Below are 15,713 nucleotides of genomic sequence, written 5' to 3' on the forward strand. Positions count from 1 at the left end.
GGGTCCGAGGCACAGGCAGGACATGGACTGGGGGTTCCAAGGCTCCCTCCCTGGAGAAGGGCAGCGCTCCAGCTTGTCCTCAGGCTGGGATGTCCCTCTGTGGGGGCTGCACAGCCCGGGGGTGCCGCGTCACCCCAGAAAACGTTTCTGTTACTCGGGACGGGCGTGAGTGTGCGCAGAGCCCCCGGGATCCGTCCCAGCGGCCAGTCAGACGCGCTGGCCGCCTTCCACCCAGCGGTTCCTCCTCGCAGCGAAACATCTTAGCAGGGAGGGGGGTGAATTTATTTATTTTTGAGCCTGGTTTGCTGAGGGAACGAGGCTGACGTGACGGCTGTGGCCGTGTGTGGCGGCGGTGGCAGCCGTCCCCTCCTGCCCTGCTCGGACACAAGGGCTTGGCTGTTCCTGGAGCTGGGGGGCCGTGCTGGACCCTCGGGGGCACGGGGGTGTCTGTCCGGCCGTCCGGCGCCCTCGGGGGCGGGAGTTTGTCTTTGTGCTCGTCCTGTTAACATACTTCTAATTAAGGAAAATTGTCCCCAGGAGCAGTGTTTATCCACGGAGCGCGGTGCCGTCACAGAGCCGGTCTTGTTCTCCCGGGGAGAGGATGTCTGTGGAGGGAAAAGACAGAAATTCCTCCAGATTATGGCATTATGTAAATGTATCAAACGGATCATTCCCTATAAAAAGGAAAGTAGGAAACCGATGTAGTTCAGCAGCCCTGGGGAACGCATTCCTGACGAGCCTCCGTTCCTGCGCCGCCGCCGCCGGCGTTTCTGAGCCGAAATATTCGGCAACTTTTCCAAGCTGTTTTTCCGCCGAGGCCGCGTGCCGGCGGCTCCGGGGCCCGGGGGGCTCCTGGGGCCACCCGCCAGCCCGCCCGGGCTTCTCGCTGGGTGGCGAGTTGGCCATGGCCCCTGCTTGCCCCGAGTTGTGCCCGGAGCAGGGGACGCGGCGTCCTGCCCTCCGTGGGATGTGGTGTGGATGTGAACCACGGATTCTGTGGTTCTCCTGAGGCGCTCAGGGTTCGTGTCAAGGCTGGTTGATGCTGGGGAAGCAAGAACCAGCTGTTTATAGGACTTTAGTGTTCTTGATTTATTTTTATTTCTTTATTATTCTTTTTATTTCAAAAGCCAGATGTTGGCAGTGGTGGTCAGCCCATTTGTGTTCTCTGTCCTGTGTGCTGGGGCAAGGGGGAAAATGCTCCTCAGCAGAATGGGAGCAAGGGTTTGGTGTCAGAGCTCCGTGCCCAGGGATGTTGCTGGCTGCTTCAAGTAGAGCTGGACTTCTCCTGCCCACCATCCCTGTCCTGCTCTCCTGGCAGTGCTCCCTTGAGGGGAGAAGTAGAGTTTCTCTCAGACTTAGAACCATGGAATTATTAAGGTTGGAAAAGCCCTCTAAGATCCTTGAGTCCAACTACTAACCCAGGTCATTGCTGAAATGTGTCCCCAAGTGCCACATCCACATGTTTCAGGAGGAATTTCCTCATGGAAAAGGTTGTCAGGCGTTGGAAGTGGCTGCTCAGGGAGGTGGTGGAGTGCCCATCCCTGGAGGTGTCCGAGGAGCAGCTGAATATGGCACTCAGGGATCTGACAGGTTGGACTCCGTGATCCTGGAGGGTTTTTTCTAACCTCAGGGATTCTGGAATTCCGAGATTTTTTTTTGCTGTGTTGGTTCCTGAACTTGTTGAACCTTTGTGGATATTGGGGGGGGGGTGTTTTCCTTTTCCTTGCTCAACTGTGCAGGAGTCTGGACGAGCTGCTGAGCGGCTGCGTCCCCCTCGCAGCTGTTCGAGGCCTGTCGAAATCCCAGGTTTCATCTGAGGGAAGATTGTGCGTTTCCTTCCTCCTCCTGTCAGGCCACAATTGATGCGTTTGCAGACTGCACAGCAACTGATTCATGCAGAGCAAAGTTATGTGCTGGCTCAGCAAAGCTCCTTCCCCAAAAAACCCACAGCCCTGCAGTGCCTCACTGGGAGTGGGGGTAAATCGGGTAGCCCGGGGTGAAGGGGAGGAGAACTTCAGGCTGCAGCTCCAGTGGGAAATGTGGGCTCCGTCACCCACTTGTGTCAAGGAGTTCTTTGAGTGGGACTGTCCCACCTGGAGCTCTGGGATCCCAGCAGAAGAAGGATGTGGCCAGAGGAGGCCATGGAGATGCTGTGAGGGCTGGAGCAGCTCTGCCATGGAGCTGGGATGGGAGAGGGCTCCAGGGAAAGCTCAGAACCTCCAGAGCCTGAAGAGGCTCCAGGAGAGCTGGAGAGGGACTGGAGTGACAGGACACGGGGAATGGCTTCCCACTGACACAGAGCACAGTTAGGTGGGATTTTGGGAAGAAATTCCTCCCTGTGAGGGTGGGGAGGCCCTGGCACAGCTGTGGCTGCTCCTGGATCCCTGGAAGTGTCCAGGGTCAGGTTGGACGAGGCTTGGGGCACCCCAGGACAGTGTGAGTTCTCTCAGGTGGGACTGAGATGATCTTTAAGATCCCTTCTGTCCCAAACCATTCCGGGATTCTGTGAAAAGGGAAAACCAAGTCACAGTGAGGCACGCAGGATTTTGTGGACCTCAGGAACAGCTCGGTTGGGATCAGCCAGGCCCTGGCGGGTGTGAAACCAGGAAACATCTGTGCGGGTGGGTTTTGGGGTTTGCTGAAGTTGCCAACCCGCCCATGTTGAGCAACTTTGATGAAGTTCTCGGTGCTCCCTCGTCCTCCGTCCTCCCTGCTGGCAAGGCCACCTCCCCCTCCAGCGGGGCTGATGGCCTGGACCCTGTTCCTGTGAGGTTTTTTTCTGTCCCCGTGAGGTTTTTTTGGCTGCCTCTCCCAGGAAGAGCCTTGGAGAGCCGACATTCCCCGCTCTCTGCCCCCACCAGCTCCCTTCCAAACGCTCTCAAATAAATAAATCTTGGGAAATGAGCTCGGCGTGTCGCAATCGCCCGCAACGAGGTTGAGCAAGGGGGAGGATTGATTCCAGGATGGGAATTGGTGGGGAGAGGCACCCGAGGGGGGCTGCAGGAGGGAGGGGGTGGTCTCTGCCCTCGGGATTCTCCATGGAAATCATGTACGACCACTCCAGGGGACAGGCTCAGCCCTGCTGGTCCCCTCAGATGGGTCCAAAGGGTGTTTCCATGGCCGTGGGTGGCTGTGGCACCGTCCCTGGGCACCCATCCTTGGTGGGGTGTCCTGGTTTAGGGCAAATTTGGGGAAAGAGCCTTAAAAGGGTTCTTTTAGGAAAGCAGATTTAATTGGCTCTTTCCTCTAACTAGTTCGGGAAAGATATTTTTTTTGGAGAAAAAGTGGAGACTCTGTGCCCCCCACTCCCTCCCTCTCCAAAGATTGAGAAGGAGGGGGCTAAGGTTTCTGCAGGCCAACGCCAGGGGTTAAAAATAGATGTTTTCTAAATTAGCTTCCACCAAAAGTTCAAGAGGAAATCCAGGTTTAGCTGAGGCTACAAGAAAGAGCTGAAAATAATAATAATAATAATAATAATAATAATAATAATAATGATGATGATGATGATGATGAAAATAACAGTGATGATGATGATAATAACAACAATGACAATAATAAAAAAATAAAAAGTGATTCCTGCGAAGGAGATGGGAGGATGGTGAGGGGGGAGAGAAGGAGCAAAGCTGGAAAACAAAAGCCTTTGAGGAGGGTAATGCTTTCCAGCTGCAAAAATAAAGCCTGGGAGAGGAGCAAGTGCTGGCGTCACCGCCAGCCCCCCAGCCCTGTGCTGCCCTGCTTGGAGCTGGGGCTTGGCCGGAGACCCCCGGCTGGGCCAGGACCCTCAGCTGCCCGGGCTGGGGCAGGATGGGCGTGAGGGGAGTGTGGGGCTGGAATTCTGTGGCTTGTTTTGGCCGTTTTCCCTTTGGATTCCTCTCGGAGCGTCGGGCTGGACTCGGCTCGGAGCGGCCGGAGCGCCGGGACAGGGCTCTGGTGACAGGACAGAGATGGCCGGACCCCCTCGAGGAGCAGAATCCGGGGGTCTGCAGCCGTGGGTGGGGGGCGAGGGCCCCCGAGCCGTTCTGCCAGCGCTCCCCATCCGCCCCTGCTTGGATCGCTCCCCCGGTCCTGTGACTCTGACTCAGCCACGCAGGCGCCAGCCAAGACCTGCTTTTTTTGGGGAATTCTTGCACATCCCTCCGCTGAAGTGTTTCTCGCCCCGGCAGGGCCCTGCCGCCCCCTCCCCATGTCACGGGGGGGTTTGGGGGTGCTGGCTGGGGAGCAGGAGAGGGCGGTGGGTGCTGCTTGTGACAGCAGGACTCTGTCTTGAGGGCAGAACGTGGCCCTTGGCACCCCAGTGTACATTTTAGGTGCTTTTTGCTGATCACAAACCCCTCTTTTGCCCCAGGAGCTGGGGAAGGGGGTCCTGGCTGGGGCAGGAGCCCTGTGCCAACCCCGGCACATTGAGCTCCGCGCCGGGCTGGGTTTGGGGTTGATGCTCATTCCTTGGCTCGGGCTGTTTCCACTTGTTTTTACGAGCTGCCTCTCGCCGGGTGGTGGCTGCGGGCGCCGCGGCCTCACCCTTCCGGAGGGGGGGTCAGTGTCGGCATCACCGCCGGCTGCGTGTCCCCATCCCCGTCCCCAGGGCCATGGCAGGGACAGCGAGGCCTGAGTGGGCTGGGGTGGATAACTCGGGCGTCGGGGATGGGGTTTGAGCACCCCAAACTCTCTGTGTGCTCATCCCAGCCTGGCAGTGGGGATGGAGTCGGCATCGCCGAGGCGAGCCCCAGGACCAGGGTGGGTGGGGGCATTGCAAAACCTCCTGGCTTGATTCGTGTTTTCCCTCCCGAGCTCCTGCGTTGGTTAATAATTCAGTGCTGTCTGGCCCTGCTCCACTGGGGCTGTCTGGGTCTCACTGACCTTGGGGTGCTGGGGCTGGGGGGTCACTGTGCCCCATCCCTGCTCCTCTGGGGTTGTCCAGATCCTGTTGAACTTGGGTTCTGGGGCTGGGGGGCTGCTGTGCCCCATCCCTGCTCCTCCAGGACTGTCCAGATCCTGCTAGCCTCAGGATGCTGGAACTGGGTTGTCTCTGTGTCCCATCCCTGCTCCTCTGGACCTGTCTGGGTCCTGCTGAACTTGGGGTGCTGGGGCTGGGGATCACTGTGCCCTATCCCTGCTCCTCCAGGACTGTCCAGATCCTGCTGATCTTGGGGTGCTGGGGCTGGGGGCTCTCTGTGCCCCATCCTTGCTCCTCCAGGACTCCCTGAGTCCCTCTGACCTCTGGGTCCTTCTGACCAGGGCTGCTGTGCCCCTGTCCCTGTCCGTGCTGGCTGTGGTGCTGCAGTGCTGGGGATGGGGGGTCTCGGGGGGCACTGATCCAAAGGACAGCCCTCCAAAACCCTTGGGATGTCTGGGAGCTGCAGCCCCTCAGCCTGGCAGGCTCAGCAGGGGCTGAGCAGCGCTGAGCGCTGAGCCGGTGGCGGGGCAGGAATTCAGGCGCGTTGGGTTGATCCGATTGAACAGGATTTAATTAAATATTCACATGCTGGTGCCAGGTGCTGTCTCTCACCTGCTCCGGGCCCCGGGGTGTCCGGATTAGCTCTGCTCCCACCTTGCCCAGCGGGATCTGCCCCTGGCCCCTCCTCGCTGCCACGTGTCCCATCCCGGGGCTGCTCTTGGAGCCCCTTCCCTGCTGCCCACTCCCTTCTCTGGCGCCCACCCTGCAGCGCTTCCCCCTGCTCCACTGGTATTCCTGTGGGATGAATTCCGAGTGTTTCTGAGGATGAATTCCCAGGGTTTCTGAGGGATGAATTCCCAGTGTTCCTGCAGGGATAAATTCCAAGTGTTCCTGCAGCGTGAATTCCCAATGTTCCTGCAGGATGAATTCCCAGTGTTTCTGCAGGATGAATTCCCAGTGTTCCTGCAGGGATAAATTCCAAGTGTTTCTGCAGATGAATTCCCAGTGTTTCTGCAGGATAAATTCCCGGTGTTTTCTGCAGGATGCTCTCCCTGTGTTCACACCAGGTGCTGTCCTGGTTGTGTGTGATGTCTCTGCCTTGTCTGGGGGCAGCAGGTCTCCCTGGGGAGCAGAGGATGGGTTGCCGTGGGTGCTGTGGGTGCCGTGGGTGCCGTGGGTGCTGCGGGTGCCCTGTGGCTCCATGCAGGGTGAGCAGGGCAGATCCTTGCTGTGGGTGCAGGTCCCACTGCGTTCCTGGCTCCCATGGTCTCATTCCTCGGCTGTGTTGGTGTTGGTGACCCTGGGGGCTCCTGGTTCTGTCCCTCCTTGCCTCACGCCCCTCCCTCCCTCTCCTGGCCCAGACGTGGAGCAGATGGCCATCGACTGGCTCACGGGCAACTTCTACTTCGTGGATGACATTGATGACAGGATCTTCGTCTGCAACAAGAACGGGGACACCTGTGTCACTCTGCTGGACCTGGAGCTGTACAATCCCAAGGGAATTGCGCTGGACCCAGCCATGGGGTGAGTCCTGGGAGTTCCCTGCCCTTGGGGACAATTGGCAAGGGTGGCCTGTCCCTCTGGGGCGGGGGGTTTCCTGTACCTCTGTGAGCCCTCTCTGCAGGGACACTGTGCTGGCAGCAGCTGTGCAGGGCTCAGTCCTGTGGGACACACCTGGCCCAGCTCAGGACCAGCTGCTGCTTCCAGCTGTTGCCCCACAGCGTGGTCACAGCTTTGTTCCAGCTTTTGGGAGCTGGAGTGGCTCCGTGGGCATCCAGAACAGCTCCCGTGTGCCCAGCCACTGCCTCCTGACAGCCACGAGGATGGGGATGCCAGGATGCTGAATCATGGGAGCAGCTCAGGGTACCCACAGCGTGGTCACAGCTTTGCTCCAGCTTTTGGGAGCTGGAGTGGCTCCGTGGGCATCCAGAACAGCTCCCTTGTGCCCGTGTGCCCAGCCACTGCCTCCTGACAGCCACGAGGATGGGGATGCCAGGATGCTGAATCATGGGAGCAGCTCAGGGCACCCACAGCAGCTGCCAGCCCCTGGGAGCTGGTGTGGCCAAGGCCAGGGAGGGCAGAGCAGAGTAACCACTAAAGAGGAAAACTCCCCCCTTACCAGGTGCTTTCCTGATGGGCACTTCCCTCCTGGCTCGGATGGAAAAAGCTGGTGTTACTGAGCAGAAAATAATAAGTATTTCATATAAACAAACAAATCGCAGAGAATCCTGGAGAGAGACTCCAGGCTCAAGCAGGGCTGGTGCAGACAAGCCCCACAGGTGATTGAGTTAAGTCCCTTGGGCTCTGTGGTGGCAGTGCTGGTCCCTGGCTCTGCTGTGCTGTGCTGGGAGCTGCCACCACAGGCAGGACAGCCCTGGGATGCACAAGCAGCTGCCTCAGGTTGTGTTTTCACATCTGCATGTGGACCTCTTCCAGTGACACGAGCACATCTGAAGCTCCCGGGAGCTCTGAGCCAGACCCCGTGGGGATCCACACATCCATATCCTTCCTCTCCCGGAGCTCATCCTGGCTCTGAGCTCCCTACCCTGCTCTTCTCTCACAGCAAGGTGTTCTTCACCGACTACGGGCAGATCCCCAAGGTGGAGCGCTGCGACATGGACGGGCAGAACCGCACCAAGCTGGTGGACAGCAAGATCGTCTTCCCCCACGGCATCACCCTGGACCTGGTGAACCGCCTGGTGTACTGGGCTGATGCCTACCTGGACTACATCGAGGTGGTGGACTACGAGGGCAAGAACAGGCACACCATCATCCAGGGCATCCTGGTGAGTGGGTTTGGGGGAGAGGGTTGGGATCAGAGCTCGGTGTCCTGGGTGCCACTGCTCTGCAGTTGTGACTTCAGTGGTCCAGCAAAGAACATGCTGAGCCCTGAGCATGGTCCTGACAAGGATGATCTTGTGCCAGTGATGGTCAAGCCCACACTGATGATCAGTGATGGACAAGGGCCAGGGTGTGATGGCCATCACTGATGACCAGTGATGGACAAGGGCCAGGGTGTGATGGCCATCATTGATGGCCAGTGAAGGACAAGAGCCATCGGGTGTGATGGCCATCATTGATGACCAGTGATGGACAAGAGCCATCGGGTGTGATGGCCATCATTGATGACCAGTGATGGACAAGAGCCATCGGGTGTGATAGCCATCATTGATGGCCAGTGAGGAACAAGAGCCATCAGGTGTGATGGTCATCATTGATGGCCAGTGAGGAACAAGAGCCATCAGGTGTGATGGTCATCATTGATGGTCAGTGATGGACAAGAGCCATTGGGTGGGATTGGGAGTTTTGCGTGTCCTGGAGCCTGGCTCTCCAAACTAAATCCCTTGTAGCCCTCACAACTTCTAAATCCCTTGGTGACTCACCTGGTACCTTCCAGATTGAGCACCTGTACGGGCTGACTGTCTTTGAGAACTACCTGTACGCCACCAACTCGGACAACGCCAACGCCCAGCAGAAAACCAGCGTCATCCGCGTCAACCGCTTCAACAGCACCGAGTACCAGGTGGTGACACGGGTGGACAAGGGCGGAGCGCTGCACATCTACCACCAGCGGCGCCAGCCCACAGGTGGGACCCTGACTCTGGAGTAACAGCTCCCAACAGGCGCCTCAGTGGGATTTCAGGAAGAATTTTTCCACGGGAAGGGTGGTCAGGCATTGGAAGTCCCCGTCTCTAGGGTTGTCCAAGGATTGACTGGACGTGGCACTCAGCGCTCTGGCCGGGTTGACATGGTGGGGATTGGTCACAGGTCGGACTCTGTGATCTTCGAGGTCTTTTCCAACCTCAAGGATTATGGAATTCCTCCTCCCCAGGGCTCTGGGGGCTGCTGAACATCCTTGGTGCCCCCTTTTTCCTACTAGTGCTGTGTCTCTTCCTGTGGGAGCTGTGCCATGTGGTTGATGGGTCATGGAGAGTACAGAGATGTGGGAGCAAATGTGGCATCTTAAAATATTAATGGTCCCTCTTACTCTCTGTCCCCACTGCCAGCATATTCAGCCCGGTGCTCCCAAGCACTGAGGGATTTCCAGGGAATTGGAAGCTCCAGTGCTGCGCCCACCCCTCCCTGCATCCATCCCTGCCTGCCCGCTCCACCCCCGGCACCTTCCTGCAGTTAATCAATTTACTCCTGATAAATCCTCTTAGTGCCTGCAGCCTGCTCGGCATTTTCCAGAATATAAAATTAATCAGGAGATTTCTGAGTGGGGAAGGAGTGTGATTAAGGGGCTCTCCGGGTGGTGCTGGCTGTCCCTGCTGCCGAGGCTTGTCCTGCTGGTTCAGCAGGATGGGGCAGTGTGGCCATGTGCCTGTGGTGGTGGTGTGCTGGGACACGCTGGCTTCTCCCCAGGGATCCTTCCCATGGGAAAGCGCTTTCCCATCTCTGTGCTGCCTTGTGCTGTGCCCAGCCCTTCCCTGACTGGGAGCTCCCAGGAGGAATGAACCCAGGGAGGACCCCAGAGAGCATCCCCATGTCCCTGTGGTTGCAGCCCCGTGTCCCTGTCCCCCCATGTCCCTGTGGTTGCAGCCCCGCGTCCCTGTCCCCCCCATGCCCCTGGGAGCTGCAGCCCTGCTCTGTGTTGCAGTCCGGAGCCATGCCTGCGAGCCGGATCAGTTTGGGAAGCCGGGAGGCTGCTCGGACATCTGCCTGCTGGGGAACAGCCACAAGAGCCGGACCTGCCGCTGCCGCTCCGGCTTCAGCCTGGGCAGCGACGGGAAATCCTGCAAAAGTGAGAGCTGGCCTTCCTCGGGGAGGATGGGGGGCGAGGGGCTGGAGCCATGGGCTCTGCGTTCTCTGCTGTGCCCCCAGTGCCACGTGCCACCCCCGTGGCGGTGCTGGTGGCCACGGCTGTCCCTGTCTCTCCTCAGAGCCCGAGCACGAGCTGTTCCTGGTGTATGGGAAGGGGCGTCCCGGCATCATCCGTGGGATGGACATGGGCGCCAAGGTGCCCGATGAGCACATGATCCCCATCGAGAACCTCATGAACCCCCGGGCCCTGGACTTCCACGCCGAGACCGGCTTCATCTACTTTGCTGACACCACCAGCTACCTCATCGGGCGCCAGAAGATTGATGGCACGGAGCGGGAGACCATCCTGAAGGACGGTGCGTGGCCAAGAGGGGCTGGGCATCCGTCATCCCCCTCAGTTTGGGTCAGGACTGGGCGTTTTTTGGGGCTGTTTCTTCCACTTTTCACCTCCTGGCTGGTGACAGACCCACTCCTCTTTTCCCCCAAAAGGCATCCACAATGTGGAGGGGATCGCTGTGGACTGGATGGGGAACAACCTGTACTGGACAGATGATGGCCCCAAGAAGACCATCAGCGTGGCACGGCTGGAAAAGGCCGCCCAGACGCGGAAGACACTGATCGAGGGGAAGATGACGCACCCCCGCGCCATCGTGGTGGACCCCCTGAATGGGTGAGAGTGCCTGGGTGGGCAGGGCTGTCTGGCAGGGCCACAGCCACGGGGACGTGGTTGGGTCTTGTCACGAGCTGTGGTGGCCAGGCCAGGGCTCAGCCTAATGTCCGTGGCAGGTGGATGTACTGGACAGACTGGGAGGAGGATCCCAAGGACAGCAAGAGGGGCAAGATCGAGAGGGCTTGGATGGATGGTTCCAACCGCAACATCTTCATCACCTCCAAAACCGTCCTGTGGCCCAACGGGCTGAGCCTGGACATCCCGGCCAAGATCCTGTACTGGGTGGATGCTTTCTACGACCGCATCGAGATGGTTTATCTCAATGGCACCGAGCGGAAGGCGAGTGGGGGTCCCATGGGCCTGGGACACTGATCACCCACAGCGCTGGGGCAGCTGAGCTGTGGCCTCTCTGCTCTCCCCTTCCATCACCCTGTCCCTGTCCCCGTCCCTGCCCTGTCCCTGTCCCTGTCCCCGTCCCCATCCCTGTCCCTGTCCCTGTCCACATCCCCGTCCCTGTCCCCGTCCCATCCCTGTCCCTGTCCCTTTCCCTGTCCCCGTCCCCGTCCCCGTCCCTGTCCCTGTCCCTGTCCCTGTCCCTGTCCCTGTCCCCGTCCCCGTCCCTGTCCCCGTCCCATCCCTGTCCCTGTCCCTTTCCCTGTCCCCGTCCCCGTCCCCATCCCTGTCCCTGTCCCTGTCCCCGTCCCCGTCCCTGTCCTGTCCCTGTCCCTGTCCCCGTCCCCATCCCTGTCCCCGTCCCATCCCTGTCCCTGTCCCTTTCCCTGTCCCCGTCCCTGTCCCCGTCCCATCCCTGTCCCCGTCCCATCCCTGTCCCTGTCCCTTTCCCTGTCCCCGTCCCCGTCCCCGTCCCTGTCCCTGTCCCTGTCCCTGTCCCCGTCCCTGTCCCCGTCCCTGTCCCCATCCCTGTCCCCGTCCCCGTCCCTGTCCCCATCCCCGTCCCTGCCCTGTCCCCGAGTGCCCATCCCAGCTAACGGAGCCTCTGCGCCTCCCCGCACCCGCAGATCGTGTATGAGGGCCCGGAGCTGAACCACGCCTTCGGGCTGTGCCACTACAGCAACTTTCTGTTCTGGACCGAGTACCGCAGCGGCAGCATCTACCGGCTGGACCAGGCCTCCAAGGCCGTGAGCCTGCTGCGCAACGAGCGCCCGCCCATCTTCGAGATCCGCATGTACGACGCGCAGCAGCAGCAAGGTGCGAGGGCACGAGGGGCTGGGCTCGCAGGGATGGGGCTGGGGGCAAGTCTGAGTTTCCTAAGCAGCCCCCCACATCTTTTTGTTTCCTTTTAGCCATCCCCATACTCCTTGTTTGTCTTTCCTCTCGCTCGTGCCCTGCCCTTCCAGCCTTCCCTCTTTTTCCCACCGTGATTCCATCGGGCTCTGCGTCCCCTGAGAGGTCCCCGTGGCCTCACGTGGGGTTTCCAGCTAGCTTCCAACTGCGGCTGATGTTGAGGGAGTCCAGGGGGCCAGGGGCTCCCAGCACCCCTGTGGGTCTGCAGAGGTCCCTGGGCACTGAGGTGCCATCTCCTCACCCCTTTGCCTCCGCAGTGGGCTCCAACAAATGCCGTGTCAACAACGGGGGGTGCAGCAGCCTGTGCCTGGCCACCCCCCGGGGCCGTCAGTGCGCCTGCGCCGAGGATCAGATGCTGGGGTCGGACTCTGTCACCTGCCAGGGTAGGCTGGGGGGACCCTTGTGGGGACTCTCTTTCTCCATGGGAAGCTGCCCTTGGTCACCTGGTTAAAATCCTGCCTGTGCTTTCCCCTTGGCAGCCAATCCGTCCTACATCCCCCCGCCGCAGTGCCAGCCCGGGGAGTTCGCCTGCAAGAACAACCGCTGCATCCAAGAGCGCTGGAAATGCGACGGGGACAACGACTGCCTGGACAACAGCGACGAAGCCCCCGAGCTCTGCCGTGCGTGACCCCTCCTGCTTGGGCTAGGGCTCTCCCAGATGTGGAGGCAGTGCTTGGGGCAGGGTTGGGTAGCCAGGACCCCTCTGTCCCCTCTCCCGCTTGAGGAGAGGAGGAGGTACAGGAGGAAAATGTTGGTTGAGATTCTGATGCCAAGTTTGAGGCTCCAGCTCTTTTCTGTCCCAGTTTTTCTCTTTGTTGGACGTAGAGGTGGGATGGGGTGGGATGAGGGGCAGGTCCTGAGTGTGGTTTCCCCCCACAGACCAGCACACCTGCCCTTCAGACCGCTTCAAGTGCAAGAACAACCGCTGCATCCCCAACCGCTGGCTCTGCGACGGGGACAACGACTGCGGGAACAACGAGGACGAGTCCAACTCCACCTGCTCAGGTGAGGACCCTGCCTTGTCCTCAGGGCTCTCAGGAGAACCCGTGCTGAGCCACAGCCTGATCTCACATGTGCCCACACCTTGGCTGTGCACCTGGGCCTTGCAGGGGACCAGGAGGTTGTTGCTCACCTTCCCCTGGCACAACAAGGTACCGTGGGCCATTAACTCTCCATCTGTTCCTCCTGGCCAGCCCGGACCTGCTCCCCCAACCAGTTCTCCTGCGCCAGTGGCCGCTGCATCCCCATCTCCTGGACGTGTGACCTGGATGATGACTGCGGGGACCGCTCTGACGAGTCTGCCTCGTGTGGTGAGCTGGGACTGGGAGCACTGGGAGCACTGGGAGCGCTGGGGCTGTGAGAGTTGGGGTGCACATGAGGTGTCCCCCGTGCTGACGGTGCCTCTCCCTCCCCTGCAGCCTACCCGACCTGCTTCCCCCTGACGCAGTTCACCTGCAACAACGGGCGCTGCATCAACATCAACTGGCGCTGTGACAACGGTGAGGACCCGGCCCCGGGGTGCTCCCGAGGGGATGGCGAGACCTGAGGCGGGGGTGCAGCCTGGCAGGGACCCCATTTTGGCAATTTGGGCCAGTTCTCAGCGTGTGCTGAGGGGCAGAAGCCAGACCCCAAGGGGAGCGGGCGTGAGCCAAAGATGAGCCCGTCCTACAGCCCCCAGCCCTTGGCTGCGCTGGGGCAGGGAGAGCTGCAGGAGTGACCTGGCAGGGATTGTTCCAGACCTTGGCATCCTTTGCAAGCTTTCCAAAACCTTTCCCTGCTGCTGGAACTGAGTGTGGCATGGCCAGAGCTGCTGGTAGGGCTGAGCCAGGTCCTGCAGCCTCAGGGAAGGCAGGAGAGCTCTCCCAGCCAGCTCCCATCTGCCCTTGGATCTTCCCAGGGCCAGGCCTGGGACAGAGGGTTTGCCCCAAGGGTACTTTCCTTTCCCACAAGTTTATACCAATCTTTGAGGCGCTCTGCCTTGTTGGGAATAATTAACATTGGGCATGTGAGACACTGGTGCCTGGCTGAGCAGAGCTGTGGGTGCAGGACTCTCCCTGGAGTCTTCCTGAGCTCCCTTGGAGCTGGCCCTGCCAGGGGATGGTCTCTTCTCCTGGGATTCCCCACTGTGGCAGCCAGGCCGTGGCGTGGAGCCCCTCGTGCAGCCCCAAGCCTCGCCAGGTGCCCGGGGCAGGAGCTGCAGCACCACGAGGGTCCCCCCAGCCCGGCTGCCCCCCGCTCCCCCAGCACCCTCTGCTGCTTCTGGTCTCGCCTCCCAGGCTGCCCGGTGCCTCCGTGTGTCCGTGTCCGTGTGTCCGTGTCCGTGTCCCGGTGTCTCTGTGCCACCTGCTGTGCGTGTGCCGTGGTTGTCACTGTGGTGGGTTGTGTTTGTCACCGTGCCCACGCTCCTGTCTGGTGGTTCTGTGTTTCAGAAAAAGATTGTGGGGATGGCTCTGACGAAAAGAACTGTCCAAAGCCTACCGGTTAGTGCATAGATCAACATGCACCAGACCCCCCAGCGGGCCCCCCGAGCCCCCAGACCTGCCCCCTCCAGAGGGCTGCGAGCCCCGGGGGCTGCTGCTGGACACTGGCAATGCCCCTGTGCCCCTGGCAATGCCCCTGCTGCCTCTGGCAATGCCCCTGGTGCCTCTGGCAATGCCCCTGTGCCTCTGGCAATGCTCCCAGGCCTCTGGTGGTGCCCCTGGTGCCTCTGGTGATGCCCCTGTGCCTCTGGCAATGCCCCTGTGCCTCTGGTGGTGCCCCTGGTGCCTCTGGTGATGCCCCTGTGCCTCTGGTAGTGCCCTCCTCCTCTCCAGCAATGCCCCCTGTGCCTCTGGCAATGTCCCCCAGCTCTCCAGCAATGTTCCCCAGCTCTCCAGCAATGTCCCCTGTGCCTCTGGCAATGCCCCTGTGCCTCTGGCAATGCCCCCGGGCCTCTGGCAATACCCCTGTGCTTCTGGCAATGCTCCCAGGCCTCTGGTGGTGCCCCTGGTGCCTCTGGTGGTGCCCTCCTCCTCTCCAGCAATGTCCCCTGTGCCTCAGGCAATGTCCCCCAGCTCTCCAGCAATGTCCCCCAGCTCCCCAGTAGCAGGAGGGATGTGCCAGGTGCCAAGGAGCCACTGCTCCTCCCAGCTCACCAAGCAGAGCCCCGTGGGAAGCTGCTCTTGGGGGGAGACCAGAGAGGTCAAGGGTTGCAGGTGCTGCTGGCGAGGCCACGTGGCAGCTGGCAGTGCCATCGTCCCCATCAGTGCCACTGTCCCCAGCAGTGCCATCGTCCCCATCAGTGCCACTGTCCCCAGCAGTGCCACTGTCCCCAGCAGTGCCATCGTCCCCATCAGTGCCATTGTCCCCATCAGTGTCATTGTCTTTATCAGTGTTATTATCCCCATCAGTGCCATCGTCCCCATCAGTGCCACTGTCCCCAGCAGTGCCACTGTCCCCATCAGTGCCACTGTCCCTATCAGTGTCATCGTCCCCATCAGTGCTATTATCCCCATCAGTGCCATTGTCCCCAGCAGTGCCAATACCTCTATCAGTGCCACTGTCCCCATCAGTGCCACTGTCCCCATCAGTGCCATTGTCCCCATCAGTGCCATCGTCCCCATCAGTGCCAATGTCCCCATCAGTGCCATCATCCTTTTACCCATCCTGAGGCACCAGGAAGCAAATCCCCTTGACCAGTCTCAGGTAGGGCATCCACAGAGGAGCCCTGTGGTGGTGCCCAGGCCAGGCCCCCCGTGCCAGGCAGGCAGAGGGGCTGCATTGCCAGTGTCCAGGTACCCTCAGACCAAACCTCCCCCTGCCCACGGTGGGCGTGGGGGTTTCCTCCAGGCAACCCAACCCCCCCACTTGGCTGTTGCAGCCCCCTCCCCATGGGTGCACCCCCAATGGAGCACCCGCTCCCCCCAGAGTGGAGCCCAGGGCCCCCCAGGTTCATGGCTGATCTATGCAGTTTCTGTGTTTCATTTTCTCTGTGTGCTGCTGGTGCTGTGGGGTGGGAGGGCCGGGGGTCTGCAGCCCGTGGCGGGGGTCCCACCGCCAGCACCGAGGGGCTGCCGTCACCCCCCGTCCCGTCTGCCGGCG

At 60.5% G+C, this 15,713-nt stretch overlaps 1 protein-coding gene across 8 annotated transcripts in view; it reads left to right on the top strand.

The window, feature by feature from the left end:
* Nucleotides 1–15,713, top strand: part of LRP1 (LDL receptor related protein 1) — an 86,731-nt gene that overhangs the window by 34,487 nt on the left and 36,531 nt on the right. For 5 of the 8 annotated variants that reach the window (XM_077788649.1, XM_077788642.1, XM_077788644.1 and 2 more), the window contains exons 7-20: nucleotides 6,256–6,418; nucleotides 7,458–7,680; nucleotides 8,292–8,481; nucleotides 9,495–9,638; nucleotides 9,778–10,014; nucleotides 10,148–10,328; nucleotides 10,445–10,667; nucleotides 11,348–11,537; nucleotides 11,891–12,016; nucleotides 12,113–12,253; nucleotides 12,513–12,638; nucleotides 12,827–12,943; nucleotides 13,052–13,132; nucleotides 14,063–14,113. In XM_077788649.1, the coding sequence (XP_077644775.1) occupies nucleotides 6,256–6,418; nucleotides 7,458–7,680; nucleotides 8,292–8,481; nucleotides 9,495–9,638; nucleotides 9,778–10,014; nucleotides 10,148–10,328; nucleotides 10,445–10,667; nucleotides 11,348–11,537; nucleotides 11,891–12,016; nucleotides 12,113–12,253; nucleotides 12,513–12,638; nucleotides 12,827–12,943; nucleotides 13,052–13,132; nucleotides 14,063–14,113 (2,193 nt within the window). The remainder of the gene's footprint in view (nucleotides 1–6,255; nucleotides 6,419–7,457; nucleotides 7,681–8,291; nucleotides 8,482–9,494; nucleotides 9,639–9,777; nucleotides 10,015–10,147; nucleotides 10,329–10,444; nucleotides 10,668–11,347; nucleotides 11,538–11,890; nucleotides 12,017–12,112; nucleotides 12,254–12,512; nucleotides 12,639–12,826; nucleotides 12,944–13,051; nucleotides 13,133–14,062; nucleotides 14,114–15,713) is intronic. The other 3 variants (XM_077788646.1, XM_077788647.1, XM_077788648.1) reach the window with 1 other exon arrangement.

The sequence above is a fragment of the Lonchura striata genome, chromosome 27, assembly GCF_046129695.1.
Source record: "Lonchura striata isolate bLonStr1 chromosome 27, bLonStr1.mat, whole genome shotgun sequence".
NCBI classification, from domain to species: Eukaryota; Metazoa; Chordata; class Aves; order Passeriformes; family Estrildidae; genus Lonchura; species Lonchura striata.